At 34.7% G+C, this 26,920-nt stretch overlaps 1 protein-coding gene across 7 annotated transcripts in view; it reads left to right on the top strand.

Moving 5' to 3' along the window:
* The window catches only part of POLQ (DNA polymerase theta), a 124,191-nt gene that overhangs the window by 27,676 nt on the left and 69,595 nt on the right, over positions 1 to 26,920 (top strand). For all 7 annotated transcript variants that reach the window (XR_005383385.1, XM_038582983.1, XM_038582982.1 and 4 more), the window contains 3 exons: positions 14,792 to 14,985; positions 16,078 to 16,202; positions 17,879 to 18,122. Coding sequence is in view for 6 of the 7 variants with exons in the window: in XM_038582983.1 (XP_038438911.1) it covers positions 14,792 to 14,985; positions 16,078 to 16,202; positions 17,879 to 18,122 (563 nt within the window). In the remaining variant the exon portion in view is untranslated. The remainder of the gene's footprint in view (positions 1 to 14,791; positions 14,986 to 16,077; positions 16,203 to 17,878; positions 18,123 to 26,920) is intronic.

Here is a 26,920-nt window from a genome sequence, read left to right as displayed (position 1 = left end):
ATTTAAAAGTCCATACTGGAGCAGGGTCTGGCTTATGGTGAGCTTGCAACCTCAGTGAATCCAGGCTCCACAAGCCCATACCAGCTGTTCTGTAGTACTTGGGCACAGAAAAAAAGTTGCAGTTTTGTGGGTTTTTTTGCTTTAAAAAATTTTTTTTTTCTTTTTTACTTCATTTGTTTCTTTATTCTCTCTGTAAAAAGTCAGAATTTAAAGGAGTAGTTAGCATATACATCCACAGTTTCAGCCAGCCAACAAAGGCATCAAGCACACACAGTCTGTATAGGGGTCACCATACATGAGACAATTCATTCAACTTTAGGAAAAGTAGCAAGCCATTTCATCTAATCCATAGAAACAGACATAGAAAGTCAAACAAAATGGGAAGACAAGAGTATATGCTCCAAAAGAAATAACAAGAAAAAAACCTCAGTAAAAGAATTAAATGAAACAGAGATAGGCAATTTGTTTGATAAAGAATTTAAAGTAATGATTGTAAAGATGCTCACTAGGCTGGAGAAAAGAATGAAAGAATTTAATGAGACCTTCAATAAAGTGATAGAAAAATATCAAAAAGAATGAACCAGAATTAAAGAAGACAATAACAAATAAAAAACATATTAGAGTTAATCAATAGTAGATTAGAGGATGCAGAAGAACATATCAGTGATCCAGAAGACAGGGTAATAGAAAGCACACAAGTTGAACAGCAAAAAGAGAAAAGATTTTTTAAAAATGAGGATATGTTAAGAGATTTTTTTGAGCAACAGCAAGAAAACAAACATTCACCTTATAGGGGTCCCAGAAGAAGAAGAGAGAAAGATTTAGAATACTTAGTCCAAGATGCATAGAGAGGTCCAAACAAGATGAACTCAAGGAGGTCTACATTACAGTACATAATAATTAAGATGTCAAAGGTTAAAGAGAGAATCCTAAACGCAGCAAGAAGAAACAAAGTTCCCTCCATGGGAAAAGCTATAAGTTGATTTTTCAGCAGAAGCTACAAACCAGAAGGGAGTGTCACGATATATTCAGAGTACTGAAAAGAAAATCCTACAAGAGTACTCCACCTGGTAAGATTATCATTCAGATTTGAAGGAGAGGTAGTTTCCCAGACAAACAAGAGGTAAAGGAGTTTGTCAAAACTTAAAGAAGGCTTATAAGAAATAATAAAGGGACTTCTTTAGGTGAAAAAGAAATGCCATATTTAGACATAAGAAAAATATGAAAAAGAGATGTAAGATATGACATATACATGAAATGTGGAGAAGGGAATAGAAGGAGAAAAGGAAAAAAAACCAAAGAGAGCAAGAGAAGAACAAAGAATTACAAAAACAACCAGAAAACCAACTTTTTCAATGACAACAAGTACATACATATCAATAATTACGTTAAATTTAAATGGCCTAAAAAATACTTGTAAGTGGCCTAACTGCTCTAATCAAAAGACACAGAGCAAAAAAAAAAAAAAGACACAGAGCAGTAGAATGGATTAAAAAAACAAGACCAATTTATGTGCTTCCTAAAAAAGACTTACCTCAGACTTAAAGATGCATATAAAGGGAAAGTGAGGGGATGGCAAAACTTTCACCATGCAAATGGAAGGAAAAAAAAGCCCAGCAAACCAATATTTAGACAAAATAGACTTTAAAACAAAGACTGTAATGAGACAAAGAAAGGCATTTCATAATGATAAAAGGATCAATCCAACAAAAGAGTATAACAGTTATAAATATCTATACTCCAAATACTGGAGCACCTAAATACATAAAGCAAATATTGGTGGACATGAAGAGAGACATTACAATAATACAATAATAGTAGGGGGCTTAATACTCCACTTGCATCAATGGACTTTAATACTCCACTTCCACTTCAGACAGAAAATGAATAAGTGTCTTTGAATGAGATATTGGACCAGATGTTCGTAACATATATACAGAACATTCCATCCTAAAACAAAAGAACACACGTTTTTATCAAGTGCATGTGGAACATTCTCCAGAATAGATCACCTATTAGGCCATAAAACAAGCCTCAATAAATTTAAGGAGATTGAAATCATAGCATGCATCTTTTCTGGCTACAACAGTATGAAACTAGAAATCACAAGAGAAAAAAAGGAAAAAACACAAACACATGGAAACTAAACAACATGATACTAAACAGCCAGTGGGTCAATGAAGCAATCAAAGAAGAAACCAAAAAATACATAGAGACAAATGGAAATGAAAACACAATGGCCCCAAATCTCTGGGACATTGATAGCAGTTCTAAGAGGAAAGTATACAGCAATACAGGTCTACCTCAAGAAGAAGAAAAAGAAAAAAAACAAACAAACCCAAAAAACAAAAACACACAGAATACCTCAAGTAAACAATCTAACCTTATGCCTAAAAAGGAACTACCAAAAAAAAAAAAAAAAAACAAATAAAGATTCTCTTTTTTAAAGATTTATTTACTTTAGAGAGAGCAAACTTGAGTGAGCATGAAGAGGGGCAGAGGAGAGAGAAACTTTAGTGGGCTCCTTGCTGAGCTCAGCCTGATGGGGGGCTTGATCCTACCACCCTGAAATCATGACCTGAGCCAAAACGAAGAGTCAGATGATTAACTGACTGGGCTGTCCAGGGTCCCATTTTGTTTTTGTTTTTAAGATAATGGTGGCAATTTCTTAAGACAATGATGAAAGTTGCCATGTCAGTTGACTCATGGATGATTTCTCTGTAGCATGTGATGCTGTTAGATAGCATTTTACCCATAGTAGAAATTCTTTCAAAATTGTAGTCATCCTCTCAAACCCTGCCACTGCTTTATCAACTAAGTTTATTTCATAGTCTAAATCCATTGTTGTCATTTCAACAGTCTTCACAACATCTACACCAGGAATGTTTGTTTCTTTGTTTTTGTTTGTTTGTTTGTTTGTTTAATGGAGTAGTTTCTTTCTTAAGAACCACTCTTTACTCATCCATAAGAATAGAGAGATTGGATGGATACTCCTTATCCATTCAAGTTTTATCATGAGATTGCAGCAATCCAGTTACATCTTCAGACTCTACTTGTAATTCTAATTCTCTTGCTATTCCCCTCACATCTGCACTTACTTCCTCCCCTGGAGTCTTGGGCCCTCAAAGTCATCTATGAGGGTTGGATACGACTTCCTCTAAACTCCTGTTAATGTTGATATTTTTAATCTCTTCCCATGAATCATAAATGTTCTTATGGCATCTAGAATGGTGAATCCATCCTAGAAAGTTCTCTATATACTTAGCCCAGATCTATCCAAGGAATTACTGTCTTTGACAGTGATAGCCTTATGAAATATATAGTTCTTAAATAGTAAGACTCAAAAGTCAAAATTACAGTTGACCCTTGAACAACATGTGTTTGAACTTTGCAGGCCCACTTATACATGGATTTTTTTTTTCAATAAATGTAGCACAGTACTGTGTATTTTCTCTTCCTTATGATTCTGTTAACATTTTCTCTAACTGTATTGTAAGAATACAATATATAACATGTATAGTGGAAAATATGTGTTAATCAACTGTATCTGTTACTGGTAAGGCTTTCTGTCAGCAGTAGGCTATGAGCCGTTAAGTTTTGGGGGAGTCAGAAGCTAATGCATAGATTTTTAGCTACATGAACAGTTAGTGCCCTAAGCCCACATTGTTTAAGTGTCATCTGTACTCCATGATCCATGGACTACAGAATGGATACTCTGATAGCAGGCAGGAAGACAGCATTTATCTTGTACATCTCTGTCAGAGCTTATAGGTGACCAGATGCATTGTCTGCAGTAATTGGAAAGAAGTAGGTCTTTTTTCTGAGTAGGTTTCAACAGTGGGTTTAAAATACTCAGTAAATCATGCTGCAAACAGATGTGCCGTCATCCAGGCTTTCCTGTTCCATTTATAGAGCACAGACAGGGTAGATTTAGCATAATTCTTAAGGACTTTAGGATTTTTAGAATGGTAAATGACCATTGGCGGCTTCAACTTCAAGTCACCAGTTGTATAATCTCTTAACAAGAGTCATCATGTCTTTTGAAACTTTGAAGCCAGGCATTGATTTCTTTCTAGCTATGAAAGTCCTAACTGGCATCTTCTTCTACTAGAAGGCTATTTTGACTACCTTGAGAATCTGTTGTTTAGCATATCCATGTTTATTAATGATTTTAGCTAGATCTTCTGGGTAACTTGGGGCAGCTCTACATCAGCAGTTGCTGCTTCATCTTACACTTTTATGTTATGTTTAAACTTCTTCCCTTAAACCTCATGAACCAACCTCAGCTACCTTCCAACTTTTCTTGTATAGCTTCCTCACCTCTCTCAGCCTTCATAGAATAGAAGAGTTAGAGACTTGCCCTAGATTAGGCTTTGGCTTAAGGGAGTGTTGTGGCTGTTTGATCTTCTGTCCACAGAACTGAAACTTACTCCCCATCGGCAATAAAGGCTGTTTCACTTTCTTATCATTTGTGTGTTCAGTGGAGTAGTACTTCTAATTTAAAGGTTCAAGAACTTTTCTTTTGCAGTCACAGCTGGGCTGTCTGGCAGAAGAGCCTAGTTTTTGGCCTGTCTCAGCTTTACACATGCCTTCCTCACTAAGCTTAATCATTTCTAGCTTTGATGTAAAAGATACGGAACTCTTCCTTTCATTTGAACATGTCAAGGCTATTGTAGGGTTAGTAACTGGCCTAATTTAAATATCATTGTGACTCGGAGAAATAGGGAAACCCTAGGAGATGAGAGAGAGAGAGAGAGAGAGAGAGAGAGAGAGTAACAGCTGGTCAGTAGAGCAGTCACACAATGTTTATCGAGTTTACTATTTTATATGTGTGTGTTTGATACCTTAAAACAGTTACAGTACTAACATCAAGATCACTGATCATAGATCACCATAACAAATATAATAATGAAAAAATTTGAAATGCCATGAGAATTACCAAATGTGACCCAGAGACATGAAGTGAACCAATGCTGTTGGAAAATGGCACCAATAGACTTGCTCAAAGTAGGGCTGTCACAAACCTTTAATTTGTCCTAGAGACAATATCTGTGAAGTGCAGTAAAGTGAAACATTTAAAACAAGATATTCCTGTATCTCCTGTTTTGTTTTATAAATACCAGTAAGCACATAATACATACATTCTTATTCGACCTTCTTTCTTATACAGAAGGCAGTAGGCTGTGTACGTTTTTTTTGTACCATCTTTTTTTCTTAACAATATATCTTGGAAATCACTCTGTATCAGTTCACAGAAATTTTCAATTCCTTTTGAGAATATCTGTATAGCTCCATTGTTTGTGTATGCCATTATTTATTCAATCAATTCTTTATCGATGGACATTTGTGTTATTTACAATATTTTGTTATGGCAAGTGATGCTACTGTGAGTAACTTTGGTGCATATATTGTTTAGTTTTGATGGAGGTGTATCTTTAGGAAAGACTCCGTAAAGTACAATTGCTGGGTTAATTATAAAGGCATATATAATTTTGGTTTTGCAACATTATCTTCCATAAGATTTGTATCATTTTCCAATTTTAACAGCACTATATGATACTGTTTATCTTTCCACAACCTGATGAATAGAGTATATTGTCAAGCTTTTATACTTTTTAGTGTAGTTTTAATTTATGTTTTTAAATTATGCATAAAATTGAACATTTTTTTTCCATTTGTTAAAGGACAGTATGCTTTTTCTTCCCATGAGCTGTCCATGTCTTTTGTTTATTTTTGTGTTTTGGTCTTTTTCTTAAGTCTTAAAGGTTGTTTATATGTTAGAGTAGTGCTTGGTGGTATAAGTTGAATGTTTTTCTCCTAGTTTTTATGTGACTTTGACTGTATTTATTGTGTATTTTACCTCATATTTTTAAAAATGCAGTTGAATTTGTGAACTTTTGTATTGGTGAGAAATGCTTTTCTTGCTCTAAGATGATAAAGGAATTCTCTCATATTCTCTTCAGTAATTGTCTGAGTATGGTTCCTTTCTTTTGAGCTGTGTTTCTTTTGGAGTTTATTCTAGTACAGTAGTCACTCCTTATCCACGGGGATATATTCCAAGACCACCAGTGGTTGCTTGACACCCAGATAGTACCAAACCCTGTGTATATTTTGTTTATTCCTATTACCTACATACCTATGATAAAGTTTAATTTACAAATTAGGCACAGTAAGAGATTAACAATAATAGACAATTATAATATGATGTAATAAAAGTTTTGTGAATGCTATCTTTCTCTCAAAATATGCTATTTACTCTACTCACCCTTCCTATGATGTAAGATGATAAATTGCCTATGTAATGAGATGAAGTGAGGTGAATGCTATAGACATTGTGATGTAGTGTGAAGCTACTATTGACCTTCTGATGATATATCATCTACTTCTGGACCATGGTTAACTGTGGGAAGTGAAACCACAGATAAGCTGGAGGCAAGGGATCCCTGGGTGGCGCAGCGGTTTGGCGCCTGCCTTTGGCCCAGGGTGCGATCCTGGAGACCCGGGATCGAATCCCACGTTGGGCTCCCGGTGCATGGAGCCTGCTTCTCCCTCTGCCTGTGTCTCTGCCTCTCTCTCTCTCTGTGTGACTATCATAAATAAATTAAAAAAAATTTAAAAAAAAAGCTGGAGGCAAGGGGGACCTACTCTATATGATTTTTCAGTTTTATCTTTTTTTCATAGTAGCAGTCTATAGTCACAGTTTCATTTATTACAAGGGTTTTTTTTTTTTTTACAACAAATGAAAAATTTTCTTCAGCTTTTATCTTTACTTTTTTATCCATTAAAAAAAAAAAGATTTATTTATTTTAGAGAGAAAGCAAAGGGGAGGGACAGAGGAGAGAGGGAAGCCGACTCCACTGAGCACAGAGCCTGATTCCAGCACGATCCCATGACCCTGAGATCACAACCTGAGCTGAAATCAAGAGTTGGAAGCTCAACCCACTGAGCCACCCAGGGCACTCCTTTTTAAGTTGATTGGTCTTATTCATGAAAAGGGATATTTTTCTATTTCTTTAAGTCTATTTTTGGGCCTCCAAGAGTGTTCTGAAAATTTTCCCATACATAATTTGAATATATATTTTAAAAATATCTTTGTTGCAATATGGTTTATATAGCATCCCATTTAAAGTGCAAGTCAGTGATTTTTAGTATATCCACAGAACTGTGCAATTAATACCAATATCTAATTTCAGAACATTTTCATCATCCCATAAAGAAACCCTGTATGCATTAGCAGTCACTCTCAAATTTTCTCCAATCCCCTCATCATCCCTTAGTTCTAAGCAACCACTAATGCCATAGTGTACCTTCTGTTTCTATAGACTTTCCTATTCTGGAAATTTCATATAAATGGTATCATATAATTTGTGGTCTTTTATGACCAGTTTCTTTCACTTTGCATAATGTTTTCCAGGTTCGTCTATGGCATAACATGTATTTTTTTTTCTATTTTGGAAAACTTTAAAAAATTGAGTATAGTTGATGTTACATTAGTTTCAGGTATACAACATAGTGATTTAACAACTCTATATGTTGCTATGCTCATCATAAATGTAGCTACCATCTGTCACCATGTAGCCACCATCTGTCACTTCATGTAAATGAAATTGTAGGGTATTCATCTTTCTCTGACTTATTTCACTTAGTGTAATGCAGTCTAGGTCTGTCCATGTTGTGACAAATGGCAAGATCTCATACTTTTTTTCTTCATAATATTTCATTGTATATCTATAGCATATCTTCTTTATCCATTCATCTGTTACTAGACACTTGGGGTACTTCTGTATCTTGACTGTTGTAAAAAAGTGCTGCAGTAAAGCATGAATCAGTTCTTAAGTCCTTTATATTGCAGAATAATACTCCATTGTATGGATATACTTCATCTCTATTCATCCATTCATCAATTAAGGACATTTGGTATGTTTTTTTATTTTTGGCTATTATAAATAATGCTTCTGGGATCCCTGGGTGGCGCAGCGGTTTGGCGCCTGCCTTTGGCCCAGGGCGCGATCCTGGAGACCTGGGATCGAATCCCACATCAGGCTCCCGGTGCTTGGAGCCTGCTTCTCCCTCTGCCTGTGTCTCTGCCTCTCTCTTTCTCTCCGTGTGACTATCATGAATAAATAAATTAAAAAAAAATTAAATAATGCTTCTGTGAACATTCATGTCCAAGTTTTTGCATGGAGATATGTTTCAAATTCTCTTGGGTATATCCCTAGGAGTAGAATTGATGGATTATATGGTAACTTTATTTTTAACATTTTGAGAGTTTCCAAATTCCTCAAAAGCATCTGGATAATATTTACATTCCCACCAGCAATGTACATGGGTTCCTATCCTTCACATCTCCAATGCTTGTTTTTATTTATCTTTTTGAAAATATCCTTATGAGTATGTAGCTCTTTCTCATTATAGTCTGGACTTGCATTTTCTTAATAGCTAATTATGTTGAGCATCTTTTCATGTGTTTATTGGTTATATGATTATCTTAGAAAAATATTCAGATCCTCTGCCATTTAAGTTTTTTTTTTAATTAAAGTAATTAAGTGTTCTTTATATATTTTGGATACAAATCTTGTATAGGATTTGGAAATATTTTCTGTAGGTTGTCTTTTCATGTCCTTTGATGTTAGTTGTGGGTTTTCTGAATCTGCTATGTAACTCAGTGTCACAAGGATGCACTCATGTTTTCTTCTAAGAATTTTATAGTTTTATCTTACATTGATGCATATGATCCACTTGGACTTTTATGACTGATTTAAGATGGAAATCTAACTTCATTCCTTTGCATGTACATATCCAGGTTGTTGTTGAAAATCCATCAATTTTCTTGTCATCCTTGTTGAAAATCAATTGACCATAAATGTGAGGGTTTATTTCTGGGCTTTCAGTGTATTTATGCTTATTCTGATACTGTACTGTTTTGATAACTATAGCTTGGTAGTAAGCTTTGAAATCAGGAAATGTGAACCCTCCCACTTTGATTTCTTTGAAAAAATTTTTGGCTGTTCTGGGTCACTTGCATCTGCTTATAAATTTTAGGATCATCTTCCCAATTTCTTCAAAGAAGCCAGCTGAATTTTGATAGGGATTGTACACAATTGGTAGGTCAATTTGGGAAATATTGTCATCCTAACAATATTAAGTCTTCTAGTGGATGCACATAGGCTTTCTTTTTCATTTATTTAGATCTTTAATATCTCAACAATTTTTAGTTTTCAGAGTACAAGTTTTATGTTTTTTTGTTAACCTTATTATTAAGCATTTTATTCTTTTTGATGCTATCATAAATGAAATTTTTTCTTAATCACATTTAGGGGTTTATTAAAGTATATAGAAAAAACTTATTTTTTATATTGATCTTGTATCCTGTAACCTATTAAACTTGTTCACCAATTTTAATAGTATTTTTGTGAGTTCTCAGGATTTTCTGCATACAGGATCATGCTAGATGCAGTTTTGCTTCTTCCTTTCCAGTCTGGATGTCTTTTATTGATTTTTTTTCTTTTTCCTAATTGACCTAATTGACCTAATAATTAATTTCTTTTTCCTAATTGACCTGGTTAGAATCTCCAATAAAATATGGAATAGATGGGACACCTGGGTGGCTCAGTGGTTGAGTGTCTGCCTTTGGGTCAGGGCGTGATCCCGATTCCAGGATCGAGTGCCATATCAGGCTCCCTGTGAGGAGCTTGCTTCTCCCTCTATGTCTCTGCCACTCTCTTTGTGTCTCTCATAAATAAATAAATAAAATCTTTAAAAAGAATATGTAATAGAGGTAGCAACAGCAGACATCTTTGTCTTGTTCCTTACTTCATTATTCAAAAGTATTGAGTCTTTCACCGTCAATCTTGATGTTAGTTGTGAGTTTTTTGCAGACGGGCTTTATCAGGCTGAGGAAGTTCCTTTCTATTACTAGTTTATTGAATATTTTTATAATGAGTGGTTGTCAAGATTTCTTCAAGTGCTTTTTTTGCATCTGTTGAGATCATGTGGTTTTGTCCATTTTATTGGTACAGTTTATTACATTAATTGATTTTTAAATATGAATCTTGGATTTTCTGGGTAAATCCCACTTGACCATTTGTATAATACTATTTATCTGTTAGATTTGGTTTGCTAGTATTTTACTGATGATTATTGTATATGTTTATTAAATATATTGGTCTGTATTTCTCTTTTCTCATGATGACTTTGTGTGGTTCTGAGAAAGAATTTATGAAAGATTGCTGTTATTTAAACATTTGTTAGATTTCACCAGTCAAACCACTAGAGCCTGGACTTCTTTTTGGAGTAAATTTATTACCAATTCAACGTCCTTACTTATAATAGGTCTATTCATGTCTCCTGTTTTTTCCTGAATCAATTTTGGTAGTTTGTGTATTTCCAGCAATGTGTTCATTTCATCTAGATTAGCTAATTTGTTGGTATTCAATTAACATCACTTCCTTGTAGTCCTCCCTTTTTTTCCTCTGTGCCTTAAGTAGAGGTGTCCCTTCTTCCATTTCTGACTTTAGTAATTTAAGTCTTCTCTTCATTTCTGGATCAATCTAGCTAAAGGTTTTTCAGTTTTGTTGATCTTTTCAAAGCACTTTTAAAACAAGGAGGCCATTAGGTTGAGGTGGCTCTACTGCCTTGATAGTTTACATAAGCAAACCAATACTTAAGCCAGAGGCAGTGCACTGGAATCCATGCCAGATGAGGCAAGTGCTTATGCTGTAACCAATCAAATTGCTTTGCTTTGTTCAGTATCTTTTCTATAAAAATTTTGCTCCTATCTCCTGTTAGTGGAGGATTTCTAATCACCCTTGGTTTGGCACTGCCCAATTCAAATCATTGTATGCTCAAACTCTTAAAAATTTTATGTGCTTCAGTTTGCCTTTTAGTAGAACCAATTTTTGTTTAGTTGATTTTTCTGTATTATTTTTGACTTTCTACTAGATTAATTTCTGCTCTTTATTGTTTACTTCCTTCTTCCTTTGGTTTTGCTTTGTCCTTCTACTTGCAAGTGTCTTAATATGGAAAATTAGGGTATTGATTTGAGACCTTATGTTTTTTTTTAATATAGACATTTGTACATTTTCCTCAAAATACTTTCACTGCACCCTGTAAATTTGGTATATAATGTTTTCATTTGTTACAGTCACTCATTTCAAGGTATTTTGCAATTTCTTTGTAAGATTTTATTTATTTATTCCTGAAAGACACACACACACACACACACACACACACACACACACACACAGGCAGAGACACAGGCAGAGGGAGAAGCAGGCTCCATGCCAGAAGCCTGATGCAGGACTCGATCCCGGGTCTCCAGGATCACGCCCTGGGCCGAAGGCAGGTGCCAAACCATTGAGCCACCTAGGGATCCCCTATTTTGCAATTTCTATTATGATTTTTCCTTGGCCCATTGTTATTTAGCAGTTTCTTGTTTGATTCTCACATTGTGAATTTTCAAAATTTTTTGTCATTTTCTAATTTCATTCCATTGTCAGGAAACATGCATTGTTTAATTTCAATACTTATAGACACACACACGTACATGTATATATAAGTATACACAAGTGTTTATTAAGCAATCTCTATACCAAATATGAGGCTTAAACCTGCAACCCTGAAATCAAGAGTTGCACATTTCCTGATTGAGCGAGCCAGGCTGACTCAGCCAGCCAGACACCTTTATACTTTTATATACTGAGACTTGTTTTATGGCTGGTATATGGTGGGTCTATGCTGGAGAATGTTCTGTGTGTATTTAAGAAGAATGTGCACTCTTCTGTTGGATGGATGTCTGTTAGGTCTAGTTGACTTAGAATGTTGTCTTAGAAGACTAAGTTGCTCTGCTTAGTTCTATCCATTTTTGAAAGTTAGGGTATTTAAATCTTCAACTATTGTTTTTGAATTGTATTACTTTTATTTTTATTAACATTTTTTAACAGTCTATTTTATGTGATAGTAGTATGGCCACTCCAGCTTTATTATGGTTGTGTTTTGCATATTTTCCTTTTCCTTTTGACCTTTTTGGGTTTGGGTATCTATATTGTATTTCCTACAGAGAACATATAATTGGATTCTGGTTTTTTATGCAGTCTGTTAATCTACCTTTGGTTATTTAATCCATTCACATTTAATGTTAGTAATACAGTTGGAGTAACATCTATGTTTTGTCTTTTTATTTTCTATATATCTTATGTCCTTTTTGTTCTCTTGTACTTCCTTTACTGATTTAAGTTAAGTGAATATGCCCTACTATAACATTTTAATTTCTTTATTTAATTTTTCTCTATTTTTTTGGAAGTATTCCCAGTGGCTACTCAAGGAGATACAATACAGCTTAAAATTTATACTAACTTAATTCCAGTGAGATATAGAAACATTAGTTTTGTATAGTCCTATTCTTTTTTTGTGCTATTATTGTTATACATGTACATATATTTGTTACAAAACCTAATAGTACATTGTTATTATTTATGTAATTTTATGTCTTTAAAGAAGATGAGAGAGAAATGTTTATTTATAGAGTTTGTTACATTAAAATTCTTAAGATTTGTGTTTTTCTTTATTTGTTCCTTGGATTTTAGTTACTATCTCTTGTCATTTCCTTCTCTAACACAGCTTTACTCCATTAACTCTAAAGAGAGGAGAGAGAACTTTAAGTAAAAAATGAATTTATTCAGGAATAGCAGAGGAATTACAATTTGGGACAAGGAAGCTGTGGTGAACCATAAGCAAGTCTAAAGAGGGAAAGTCAGCTTTTATTAGATTTTAGGAAGAAATTAGGGAGCATTGTTTGAACAAAAGTTTATTGGTGAAGAATAAGAGTTTAAGGTTGTGGTGGATTCTGATTGGCTGCCAATAGTTTTTAGTGTGTTGTTGCTAGAGCAGGGAAGGGTTTTCCTTTTTTTAAAGGAAGGAGATAAAATTCCTATGTGAAACGTGCTCTCCTGTGTTGAAATAATTCTTCCTTCTTCCTGCTGGTTATGTAGGCTCTAAAGAGTGGTGTGTGCATGAGCTCTTCTCCCTCAGGGCTTCCCTTCTCTGTGAAAGGGAAGTTTCCTTTTTTATTTATGTTCACAACTCCCACCTGTCACCTTTCGTCCATTATTGTCAAATGTGTTGCACTTTTATATGTTATATACATGTTTTATACAGTTGCTTTTTAAATCAGTCAAGAGAAGAAAGAGGGAGAAATATGCAATAATACTGTCTTTATAAGTATCTACATAATTACTTTTATTGGCACTGGTTTTTTTGTGTGTGTGTTTGGAATTAAAATACTGTTTAGAGTCACTTTTTTTCAACTGAAAAATTTTCTTTAGTATTTCTTAAAAAGCTAATCTGCTAGAAAAGAATTTTTTTAGTTTTTGTTTATCTGAGAATGTTTCATTGTGCCTTTATTTTAAAAAGATAGTTTCCTTTAGGTAATATTGGTTGCCAGAGTTTTTTTTCTTTAAGCAGTTAGAATATGTCATTTTACTGCCTTCTAGACTTAATTGTTTTTGATAAGAAGTCAGCTCTTAATCTTATTGGGTTTTCCTTGTATACGATGTTTTTTTCTGCTGTGGCTTTCAAGATTTCTTTTTTGTTTTTATACAATTAGAGTATGATGCCTCTGAGTATTGATCTTTTTGTGTGTATCCTATTTGGGGTTCACCTACTCTCTCACATGTGCAAGTTAATGTTTTTCATCAAATTTGACAAGTTTTTAGCATTCTTCAAATGTTATTTTCAGTTATTTTCTATCTTCTTCTGGTATTCTTGATATGTTTTGTTGCACATAATAGTTTCCACGTTTTTCTGAGGCTCTGTTAATTTTTCCTCCTCCCTTTTTTTCTGCCCTCTGATTGCATAGCCTCTATTGATATATCTTCATGTTTGCTAATTCTTCTGTCAGCTTTCATCTAGTGTTGAGCTCTATATAGTGAATTATTTTATTGTACTCTTTACCTTCAGGGTTTCCACTCTTTTTTTTTTCATTTCTTTCTCTTTATTCTTAGTCTCTACTTGATGAGACATTGTCATCATACTTTACTTCATTTAGCATGATTTTCTTTTGTGCTTTGACCATGTTTGTCTACTTTGAAGTCTTTGACATTCCCAACATCTGGAAACTGCTGAAGGTATTTCTTTTACATTCTTTTTCCCTTTTGTTTGGGACATACTTTCCTGTTTGCATGTCTCATAGTTTTTATTGTTGTTGTTGAGCCTGGGATATTTTAGATAATATAGCAGTTGTGAATATTGATTCCTCCTTTCCTTTCCTTTCCTTCCCTTCTCTTTCTTTTCTCCTGATTCTTTCTTGGAAATCATAGAATATACTTAGGATTGTACTTAGCATCAGAATGTTGAGATTGAAAGTGTCTGTAGGGGCGCTTGGGTGACTCAGTCGTTAAGTGTCTATCTTTGGCTTAGGTCATAATCCCAGCATCCTGGGATCAAGCCCCAGGTTGGACTCAGTGGGGAATCTTCCTTCTCCCTCTCCCTCTGCTGTTCCCCCCTGCTTGTGCTTTCTTTCTCTCTCTGCCAAATAAATAAAATCTTTGAAAAAATAAAAGTGTATGTGATCAAAATTCTTGGAATCTGTAATATCCAGTTTGTATCCTCAATTATCTCTTTTCTTTTGGTTATGAGTTGTTTGTGAATAAATGAAATTTCCATATAAATGAAGTGTTATCACATTTAGAAATTTTTCCAAATGCCTTTGTTTTCAATATAAAGTTTACATTTGTAGTTTTGTTCCTTTTGTAATGTAATAGTTTAGCTAATGAATAATACTTTTTCCCTTTAGGTTACACCTATGTTTGAGGATTGGGCTACTATTGATTGGTATCGATTTTTCTGTTTATGGGAGAAACTGCCAACTTCTATGAAACGAGTGGCAGAGCTAGTGGGAGTTGAAGAAGGGTTCTTGGCTCGCTGTGTGAAAGGAAAAGTAGTAGCGAGAACTGAGAGACAGCATCGCCAGATGGCCATCCATAAGAGGTAAATATCAAGGAGCCTGAACTATATGGTATTTAACACAGTTTTGAATATATAGTAGTTCAGTTTATTATAGTCATTTTTGTTATCATTAAAATCAAAGTTTTAGGGGCTCCTTGGTGGTTCAGTTGGTTAAGCATCTGTTTTTGGCTGAGGTCATGATCCCAGAGCCCTGGAATTGAGTCCCGTATATTGGGCTGCCCGCTCAAAAGGAGTCTGCTTCTCCCTTTCCCTGTGCCTCTCTCCTAAGCTTGTACTCAAATAAATAAGATTTTATTTTAAAAAATAAATAAATAAAATCAAAGTTTTTTTGTTTTTTTTTTTTTAAATCAAAGTTTTGACTGAGTATGGTAACTTGTCACTTTCTTGTATTTACTGAATTTATTAATATTTCCATTTCTCCCTTGCTACTTGTTTAGGAGCCATTATAAAGTAGAACATTTATTTCCTTTACTGAAAGATGTGAATTCTAGCTGCCAACTTAGTGTAGCTTCATTTGAGGGTATGCAATCTATCATTATTAAAATGATTGATTATGACCAGGGAAGAGCCAATTAAAAGGTTTAGATGGGGAAATTGAATCATTTTTCTTCTTTAAAATATAATAAAATTATTTTTCTTAATGCTAATCTCTAATAAATTATTTACAACATAAGTGTAACTTTGTAAGTATTTATATACTTGGATTATTTGTGATGCTAGCAAGTCAAAATTGATTTTTATTTTCAAATTCTTTGTTTTGATACATGAATAGGTGATCATATAACTGTGTATCAAATGTTCTTTTAAATTTTTGTGCCATTCTATTTCTTGAACCAAGTCTTATTTCTTGAGGTTAGTTAGCAGTATTGAAATATGGAGATCTTTTTGTTATATAGATATTAGTTTCTTGCTATGCTGTGGTACTAATGTATGTCAGAATTTATTTGATAAATATTGAGCTCAGTCTTTGTCCACTAATCTTATATCCTATTAGGAATCTTCTCAAGAGTGTATAATTCCTCTCTTACATTTTTCTTCTTTCTTGTTTTTCAGAATATGTTATATCTTTATTGTAGATATCTCTTACTATACTTATGGTGATTTACTTTCCAGGTTTTTTACCAGTCTTGTGCTATTAGATTTAATCAGTGAAGTTCCCTTAAAGGAGATTAATCAGAAATATGGATGCAGTCGTGGACAGATTCAATCTTTACAACAGTCAGCTGCTGTTTATGCAGGTCAGTTAAACAAGGGTTTCCACATTTATTTGAAACTCTGGTTTGAGGTCAAATTAAGATTACAGGGATCCCTGGGTGGCGCAGCGGTTTGGCGCCTGCCTTTGGCCCAAGGCGCGATCCTGGAGACCCAGGATCGAATCCCACGTGGGGCTCCCGGTGCATGGAGCCTGCTTCTCCCTCTGCCTGTGTCTCTGCCTCTCACTCTCTCTCTCTGTGTGACTATCATAAATTAAAAAAAAAAAAAAATTAAGATTACATTTTTTTCAAATTCCATTTTATTTTAGGCTTCCTTAAAAGTGAGAGAATCTTGGGAAGCCATCATTGTGTGTAGTCTTTGTCATTATCAGAACACCTAAAGCTATAGCTTCTCTGATTTCAGTTACTCTGCTCCAGAGGATTGGCAGCTAACTGAGTGTCTGGACCTTAGTCCTCCTCTATGGCTTAGCAGCTGCTGATCATCCTCCTTTCTGTTTTTTTTTTTTCCCCTCGTTTTCCCTCTTAGAAGAAGAAATAGATACAAAGTTGTCAACGGTTTCCCTTTTTTCATCAAGTTACTGATTAATATTTGTTATTTAGTAGGAGGATGGCAAAAGGGGCACTATTTCTATTGGGTTCTTTAAAATTCTCTTCTCTAGGGAAGCACTGGTCGCTTAATAAAATTAAACTCCTATCTCTAAGCTAGGAAAACAGAGAAGTTCTGGGTCTGATTTTACCAAGAAATCCTTATAAACCTTTAGGAAGGAAACCCTGGGCTGCTGGATGGAGAGTGTATATATTTATATTTGTAAGAGATTTCACTGTGAAGGTATATGCATATGTGAGCATATTGAGTGACAGGTGGGAGGAGAGGGTTGTAAGAAGGGACAAACTCTTCAACTCATTGGCATGAGAGATCTCAAATTGCCTGTATGGTTAATATAATGAGAAGTGATTTTTCTTAATACCTTGGCATTGGCTCTTCTGACTTATTTCATGAGGGAAGAACTATTGAGCTGGGCAACCTTTCCTTAAAATATCAACGGGAGCTTCACTTTTTGTACTTCTCTCAGCACTTGAATATGTGAGTTAGCTCTCTTATTTTTCTGTAGTTGAAGAGTCCCTCATCTGTTTCTTTTGAGTTCTCTCTTCCTTAAAAAAAAAAGAAAGAAAGGAAGAGAGAATGAGAGAGAGGAATGAAGGAGAGTGAGGGCTTTTTGTATGTTTTGTGCTAACATACTCTGCCTCAGTTTTTTCAAATATCAAGTTCATGATTAAGAATAAATGCGATGGGGCTCCCTGGGTGGCGCAGCGGTTTAGCGCCTGCCTTTGGCCCAGGGCGCGATCCTGGAGACCCGGGATCGAATCCCACGTCGGGCTCCCTGCATGGAGCCTGCTTCTCCCTCTGCCTATGTCTCTGCCTCTCTCTCTGTGTGTGACTATCATAAATAAATAAAAATTAAAAAAAAAAAAGAATAAATGAGATGATGTTTAATATATTTAGCCCATTTACTGACCAATTAGCTAGGCCCTTATAATGTGTCTACTATTCTGTTAACTTATACTTTGTGCCTCTTAAACTTTACAGTTCTTCAGGTAAAATAAACAAAAACACATAGCAAAACAAAAGTAAGCCTAAAGAGATAGAGAATTATCTATAAAGAATTTTTAATTCAGTAAATATTCTATGATTATTCTAGGGATGATTACCGTATTTTCCAACCGTCTGGGCTGGCACAACATGGAACTACTACTTTCTCAATTTCAGAAGCGTCTTACATTTGGCATCCAGAGGGAGCTGTGTGACCTGGTCCGGGTATCCTTACTTAATGCACAGCGAGCCAGGTTCCTCTATGCTTCTGGCTTTCTTACTGTGGCAGATCTTGCCAGAGCAAATATTGCAGAGGTGGAGGCTGTTCTGAAAAATGCTGTGCCCTTTAAAAGGTAAGAAAGTCCTCCTGACTAGTAGATATTAAATGAAAAATCATGTCCATTTGTAAATAATAGAAAATGTACTAAAATATATTTTCTTAGATAATATCATGACATACATGGTGTCAGTAGAAGAAAATGAGGCTGCTTTCTGCCCCCTCAAATTATTGTCATTTTATGTGTGCCTGTGCATGTATGTATAGATATTTTAAAAATTGAACTATAGGTGGTACACAATGATATATTAGTTTCAGCTCTACAGTATGGTAATTTGTTTTTTTTTTATTTTTTTTATTTTTTTATTTTTTTCAGTATTGTAATTTGAAGAGTCCATATGTTATGCTCCACTTACCACTACTATAGCTACTATCTTTAAAATGCTATTAAATACCATTGACTGTATTCCCTGTATTCTACATTTTATCCTCATGACTTCATCATTCAATAACTGAAAGCTTCTGTCTCACTTCTCTACCCTGTCCTCCAACCCTTCCCCTCTGACAACCATCAATGTGTTCTCTGTATTTAAAGGTCTATTTCTGCTTTTTATTTGTTTTATTTTTTAGATTCCACATTTAAGTGAAATCGTATGGTATTTGTCCTCATTCTGACTTATTTTACTTCGCATAATACCCCCTTGGTCTCTCCATGTCAAAAATGGCAGGGTATCATATTTTCTTATGGCTGAGTAATATCCCATCATAGATAGATAGATCTATACATATTTATCCTCTGTCATATATATATTTGTTATATATATATATATATATATATCACATCTATATCCCTTCATCTATCCATAAACACTTGGGTTGCTCCCATATCTTGGCTGATGTACATAATGCTGCAATAAACATAGAGGTGCATATATCTTTCCAAATTAGTGTTTTTGTTTTCTTTAGGTCAATACCCAGTAGCAGAATTACTGGATTGTATGGTATTTTTATTTTAATTTTTTAAAAAACACCCATGCTGTTTTCCACAGTGGCTGGTCCCAAATTACATTCCCACCACCAGTGCACAAGGGTTCCTTTTTCTCCATATTCTCACCAACACTTTTTATTTCTTGTCTTTTTTTATTCTAGGTGTTCTAACAGGTGTAAGGTGATATCTCATTGTGGGTTTGATTTGGTTTCCTTGATGATTGATGATGTTGAGTAACTTTTCATGGTCTATTTGCCATCTATATGTCTTTTTTAGAAAAATAATCTATTTAGGTACTCTGTCCATTTTTAATCGGATTATTTGGGTTTTTTGGGTGTTGAGTCATATGAATTCTTTATGTATTTTCACTGTTAGCCTGTTATTGGGTATATAATTCGTGAATATCTTCCTCCATTCAAAATAGGTTACCATTTTGTTTTGTTGAGTGTATCACCCACTGTGTAAAAGCTGGTTATTTTGATGTAGTCCCAAAAGTTTATTTTTGCTTTCATTTCTCTTGTGAGAGGAGACATATCTGGAAAACCAAGGCCAGTGTCAAAGAAATTAATGCCTAAATTTTCTTCTAGGAGTTTTATGGTTTTGGGTCTCGCACTTAGGTCTGTAATCTATTTTGAGTTTATTTTTGTATGGTGTAAGAAGTGATTCATTTTAATACTTTTGCACATAGATGTCCAGTTTCCCTCACATCATTTATTGAAGAGGCTTTTTCCCATTGCATATTCTTGTCTCCTTTGTCATAGAGTAATTGACCATATTAGCATGGGTTTATTTCTGGGCTCTGTATTTTGTTTCATTGGTCTATATTTCTTGTTTTTGTGCCAGTATCATACTATTTTGATTACTACAGCTTTGTAGTTTATCTTGAAATCCAGGATTGTGGTACCTTCAGCTTTGTTTTTCTTTCTCAAGATTGCTTTGGCTATTTCGGGTGTTTTGTGGTTCTGTTCAAGTTTTAGTAGTATTTGTTATAGTTTTGTGAAAACTGCTATTGATATTTTGATAGAGATTACATTGAATCTGTAGATTGCTTGGGTAGTATGGACATTTTAATCAATATTAATTATTCCAATCCATGAGCATGGTAATATCTTTCCATTTGTTTTTGCCATCTTCAATTTCTTTTATCAGTGTTTTGTAGTTTTCAGAGTACAAGTTTTTTTGGTACAATTATAAATGGTATTGTTTTCTTAATTTCTGTTTCTATTACGTTGTTATTAGTATAGAAACACAACATATTTCTGTATTAATTTTGTAATCTGCAACTTTACTGAATTTATTTATTCGAATAGCTTTTCGGTGGATCTTTAGGGCTTTCTATGTATAGTATCATATCATCTACAAATAATACTAGTTTACTTCTTTCTTAACAGTTTAGATGTCTTTATTTCTTTTTAGGTCTGATTGCTGTGGCTAGGCTTCCTGTACTATGTTGAATAAAAGTAGGGAGAGTAGACATTTTTGTCTTGTTCCTCATGTTAGGGGAAAAGCTCTGTTTTTTTACCATTGAGTATGATGTTAGCTGTGGATTTTTCACATATGGCCTTTATTATGTTGAGATATATTCTCTCTAAACTCACTTTATTGAGAGTTTTTATCATGTATATTGAATTTTGTCAAATGCTTCTTCTGTGTCTGTTGAGATGATCATATAATATTTGTCCTTTGTTTTATTATTTGGTGTATTGTGTTGATTGATTTGTGAATATTGAATTAATCTTGCATCCCTATAGTAAATCCCATTCAGTCATGGTGGATGATTCTTTTAATGTATTGTTGAATGTTGTTTGCTGATACTTTGTTGAGGGTTTTTACATGTATTTATCAGGAGCATTGGCTTATAATTCTCTTTTTTTTTGTAGTACCTTTGGTTTTGGTATCAGGGTAATGCTGGCTTTGTACACTATATTTCAAAGTTTTCCTTTCTCTTCTATTTTTTGGAATAGTTTGAGAATAGGTATGAACTTTTTTAAATGTTTGGTAGAACTCCTCTGTGAAGCCATTTGGTTGGGACTTTTGTTTGTTGGGAGTTTTCTTTGATTACCAATTCAATTTCATTATTAGTAATTTGTATCTTCAGCTGCTCTGTTTCTTTCTGATTCAGTTTGGGAAGATTGTATGTTTCTAGGAATTATCTATTTCATCTAAGTTGCCCAATTTGTTAACATATAATTTTATGTCTAATTCTTTGTATTTGTTTGGTGTTACTCATTTCTCTTTCATTTCTGATTTTGTGTCTTCTTTTTTTTTCTTGATGAGTTTGTCTAAAGTTTTATCAATTTTATTTTTTTCAAACAACCAGCTCTTGGTTTCCTTGATCTTTTCTATTGCTTTTTAAATCTATTTCATTTATTTCCTCTCTGATGTTAATTTCCTTCCTTCTACAAACCTTGGCCTTTGTTCTCCTTTTTCTATGTCCTTTGGTATAAGGTTAGATTGTTTATTTGAGATTTTTATTGTTTCTTGAGGTTGGCCTATATCACTATGAATTTCTCTCTCAGAATTGTTTTCATTGAATTCCAAAGATTTTTGGTTTGTTATCTCTTCGTTTTCATTTGTCTTCATGTATCTTTTGATTTCCTCTGATTTCTTCACTGGCCCATTGGATGTTTAGTAGCATGTTGTTTAGCCTCCACGTGTTTTTGTTTTGTTTCAGTTTTTTTCTTGCGATTGATAAACTGTTGTGGTTAGAAGAGATGCTTGATATGATTTTAATCTTAAATTTACTGGGATTTGTTTTATGGTCTAATGTGTGATCTATCCTGAAGAATGTTCCATGGGCACTTGAACTGAATGTGTATTCTGTTGTTTGTGGATGGAATGTTCTGCATGTATCCGTTAAGTACATCGGGTCTAATTTGTCATTCAAAGCCACTGTTTCCTTGTTTTTTGTTTTTTTTTTCTGTCAGGCTGATCTATCCATTGATGTAAGTAGAGTGTTATACCCATCTACTATTATTGTATTACTATTAATTTCTCTATATATGTTTGTTAATATTTGCTTTGTATAATTCAGATGTTCTAATATTGGGTGCATAGATATTTACAAATGTTACATCCTCTTATTGGATTAATCATGTTATCATCATATAATGCCCTTCTTTGTTTCTTATTATAGTCTTTGTTTAAAGTATTTTGTTTGATATAAGTATTACTACCCTGGCTTTTTCTTTTTTTTTCTTCACTTTTATTTGCATGGAATATCCTTTTCCATCCTTTCAGTTTCTGTTTTTAGGTCTGAAGTGAGCCTTTTGTAGGCAGCATACAAATGGGACTTGTTTTGTTTTAAGTAGGCTTCATACCCAGCGTGGAGTCCAGTTTAGGACTTGAACTCAGGACCCTGAGATCAAGACCTGAGCTGAGATCAAGAGTCGGGTGCCTAACTGACTGAGCCACCTAAGTGCCCCTGGGTCTTGTTTTATTTTTGTTTTAAAGATTTTATTTATTTGAGAGAGAGAGAGAACCTGAATGGTTGGAGGGGGAAGAGGGCGAGGGACAAGCCGACTCCTCATCAAGCAAGGAGCCTGACATGGGGCTCAATCCCAGGACCTCAGAATCATTACCTGAGCTGAAGGCAGATGCTTAACTAAGTTACCCAGGCTTCCCCTGGATCTTACTTTTTTAAATCTATACTACCACTCTATGTCTTTTGATGGGAGCATTAGACCTACTTGTACATTTCAAGTAATTATTGATAGATATGTACTTCTTGGCCTTTTGTTAATTGTTTTCTATTTGTTGTTGTAGTTCTTTGTTTCTTTCTTCTTTGTTCTCTTTCCTTTGATGACTTTCTGTTGTATTAAGTTGATTGTCTTTACTTTTTGTGTACCTATTACAGATTTTGGGTTTGTTTTTATAATGAGTTTTATATATAATATTTTAAATATATAGCAGTCTGTATTAAGTCAATGGTCACTTAAGTTTGAACACATTCTAAAAGAAATTTTTTTTCACTCCTTTCCCCCCACATTTTATGTATGTTATATTTTATATCTTTTTATTCATAATTTCTTACTTCTGTTTGTGGCCTTTTTTTTTTTTCACTTAAAGAGGTCCCTTTAACATGTCAGTAAGACTAACTTAGGAATGATGAACTCTTTTAACTTTTATTTTTCTGGGAAACTATCTCTCCTTTGGTTGTGAATGGCAACCTTGCCACAGAGAGTGTTCTTGGTTGTAGTTTTTTTTTCCCTTTCAGCTCTTTGAATGTATCATACCATTTTATTCTGGCCTGCAACATTTCTGCTGAAAAATCTGCTGATAGCCTTAAGTGGTTTCCTTGGTATGTAACCTTTTGCTGCTCCTTGCTCTTTTTAAAATTTTTTATCTTTAACCTTTGATGTTTTAATTATATATGTCATTATGTGGAACTCCTTGGGTTCATCTTGTTTGGAATTCTGTATCCTTCCTGAACCTAGATATCTGTTTTCTTCCCCCAGGTTAAGGAAGTTTTTAGCTCTGATTTCTTAAAATAAATTTTCTTCCCTTTTCTTTCTCTCTTCTTTTCCAGGACCCCCATAAGGCGAATGTTTGTTCATTTGATGTCATCCTAGAGATTATTTATCTATCCTCATTAAATTTTTTTTTTTCAATTTGCTGTTCAGCTTAGGTGCTTTCCATTGCCTTGTCTTCTAGATTGCTGATCATCTCTTCTCATCCCCTAATCTGTTGTTGATTCCCTCTAGTGTATTTTTCATATCTCTTACTGTATCTGTAACTTTAATTGGTTCTTTCTTCAATTTCACATCTCTTTGTTGAAGTTTTCATGAGTTCTTCCATGCTTGTTTGCAGTCCAGTGAGCATCTTTAAGATTATTACTTTAAACTCTTTGTCAGGCATATTGCTTTTCTCTGTCTCATTTAGTTCTTTTTCTAAGATTTTGTCTTTTTCTTGTGTTTGGAGCATATTCCTGTCTTTCCATTTTGCTTGATTATCTGAGTTTGTTCCTTTGAATTGAGTAGAACAGCTACTTCTAAACTTGAGGGAAGGAAAGGTATTATGTATGGTCATCTCCTGTGTAGCCTGTGTGTGCCTGATAACTTTGGCTGGCTGGCTGGAACTGTGGCTGCCATGGGCATGGAGTCCCAGGCACTCCTTGTTGGGGCTGCCCTGGTAGCATGACTGGAGTTGAAGTGGGCTTGGGCCAGGTGGTCCCAAGGTTCTCTCTGGAAAGGGAGGTATGCCAGGACAGCTCCAGCTGAAGTTGTTGCAGGCTAGGGCGGTCCTTGGGCTCTCCATGCAGAAAGCACCCTGGCAGGATAGCTGAAGCTGAAGTGAGCATGAGCCAAGACTTTGCAGGGGCTCTCCATCCGCAGGGTTCTCTGAGGAGACAGCTAAAGCTGAAGTGGATGCAAGCTGGGTGTCCTGGGGACCTCTACACAAGGAATCCCCAGACAGGGTGGCTGAAACTAAGGTGACTGTGGGTCAGGAGTTCTTGGAGTACTCTGTGCTGAGGGAATATTAGCAAACTGTCTGGAGCCAAAGTAGTATGGGCCTGGGTCTGGGATGCTTGGCTCCTGTGCCACTTTGCTGCAACAGCTATAGCTATAGTGAGTATAACCAGGGATGTCCAGGTGGGCCCCACATTTGTGCTATCTGGGTAGAATGGCTGGGCTAGTCCACTGGTGTGGGCTAGGGGTCTGGGGCTCATTAAGGTGGTAGACAAGTAGTGCTGGACTCTGCTTCTGTCTGTGCTATCAAGGTGGAGGGGGGAGCATAAACTGTGGCACTTGCAGGCCCTCTCACCACAAAAGGGTTCCAGCAGCTCCCCCAACATTTGGCAAAGTTCTAAGTCTAGAGTCTCTATGTTTTAGTTGCTGTTTGTACTTACGTATTTTGCTAAAGCTACTATTGTTGTGATTATGCCTCTTCTGAATGCCCAGAGCTTTATTGATCAAAATTACTAATTTCAGTATTAGGACAAATCAACATCACATGCCTCCTCATGGGACACAGTAAGAAAGGTACAGCATTACTCCTCGAGTATTCATTTTAAAAATGTCTGACATAAATTTAATTATAAGAAAACATCAGACAAACTTAAATTGGGAGACATTGTACAAAACAGTTGGCTAGTACTCTTCAAAAATATCAAAGTCATGAAAAACAAATACTGAGGATCTGTTTCTAATTAAAGGAAGATAAAGAGACATGACAAGTAGATGCACCACCTTATTCTAGATTGGATTAGAAAAAGGATGTAAGTGTAACAAGTGGTGAAATTTGAATAAGGTGTGTAGCTTAGATATAGCACTTAATGGGATGAGCACTGGGTATTATACTATATGTTGGCAAATTGAATTTAAATTTAAAAATGTGTTAAAAAAGGGTATAGCATTGTATTAATGTTAATTTCTGAACCGGAAACTGATATCTGGTACCTGGCTACTGTTTCCTTTTAGTACTTGGTACTTAAGAGCCAGAAAACCTAGTTAGCATTTTGATTGTCTCAGTTTGCCATTGACAGCAATTCACAATGAATTACCTATGCATATGTGTTTTAATATTATTGGTAATGCTTCTTCAGAGTAAATTCCTGGACAAGGGATTTCAAAAGTTAAGTGCTTATGTCACTTTATTAGATTACAAATTGCTCTGCAGGTTACATTCTCACTAACCTATTACCCCACAGCCTTGCCAGCACAATCTCTTGTTAGAGGTTTTCATTTTACCAGTCTGATGGATGAGAAATTGTATCTCAATTTGGTTTTAATGTGCAATTCTCCAATTGTTGAGTGATGGTAGATATCTTTTCATGTGTTTTAGGATTTTTTTTTTTTTTTTATCTTTGTGAATTATCTGGTTATGTCTTTTCCTTACGTTTCTGTGGGCATGGTCTTTTCCCTCTCCTTTTAAAGAATCTTTTCTTTTCAAAATTGGTTAGAGTACTTAGCTGTTTATTTTATATGTATATTGTAAATATTTTCTCAAAATTTATAAATTGTCTTTTGACTTTTATTGCATTGTTTTTGCCACACAGAATTTAATTTTACTATTTCTTTTATCAATCTTTTTGTTTTTTGTTTTTTGCTTTTGAATTATCATAGTTAGAAAACTTTCTCTGTACTGAGGTTAAAAAGGAATTCATTCATGTTTTGTTCCAGTATTTGTAGATTTGCATTTGGATTCCTGATGCATTTAGAGTTTAATTTTGTGAATGCTGTGAAGTCTGCATCTAATTTTATCTTTTATCCAATGTCTCCCACTTATAAAAATGTCTATCTTTGGCTTAGTGATCTGGGATGCCATTTTTATCATATACTAAATATCCCTGAATAATTAGGTCTATTTTCTAGACTTTCTATTCTATTTATTCTTTTGTCAATTCACAAGCAAGTATCCTACTTTTAATTATAAAGACTTTACATATGTTTTAATCTCTAGTAGGGCACTTTCTTGCCCAGTTTTTCAGTATTTTTCTGGCTATTCTTGTGTATTTGCCCATACGAAAGTTAAAGTACTTCTTGATATTTTAATGGGATTGGATTGAACTTTTTTTTTTTTTTAAAGATTTATTTATTCATGAGAGACACAGAGAGAGAAGCACAGACACAGGCAGAGGGAGAAGCAGGCTACATGCAGAGAGCCTGACATGGGACTCGATTCTGGGTTTCCAGGATCATGCCCTGCTGAAGGCGGTGCTAAACCAGCTGAGCCACCTACGCTGCCCTGGGTTGAACTTTAACTTAGAATCGACATCTTTATATTGTTTTGTCAACCTATCGAAGGATAGGTAGCACCTTGAATTTGATCTAGTCTTTATGATTTTCAAGAGTTTTCAAAAGATTTCCTCATACAGGTTTTCAGAAGTTTTAAGTTTTGCTCACACAGGTTTTATACATTTCTAGTAAAACTTATTCCTACATAAT

Source organism: Canis lupus, chromosome 33, assembly GCF_011100685.1.
Source record: "Canis lupus familiaris isolate Mischka breed German Shepherd chromosome 33, alternate assembly UU_Cfam_GSD_1.0, whole genome shotgun sequence".
In the NCBI taxonomy this organism is placed as follows: domain Eukaryota; kingdom Metazoa; phylum Chordata; class Mammalia; order Carnivora; family Canidae; genus Canis; species Canis lupus.
This window is presented reverse-complemented; position numbering and strand designations above follow the sequence as displayed.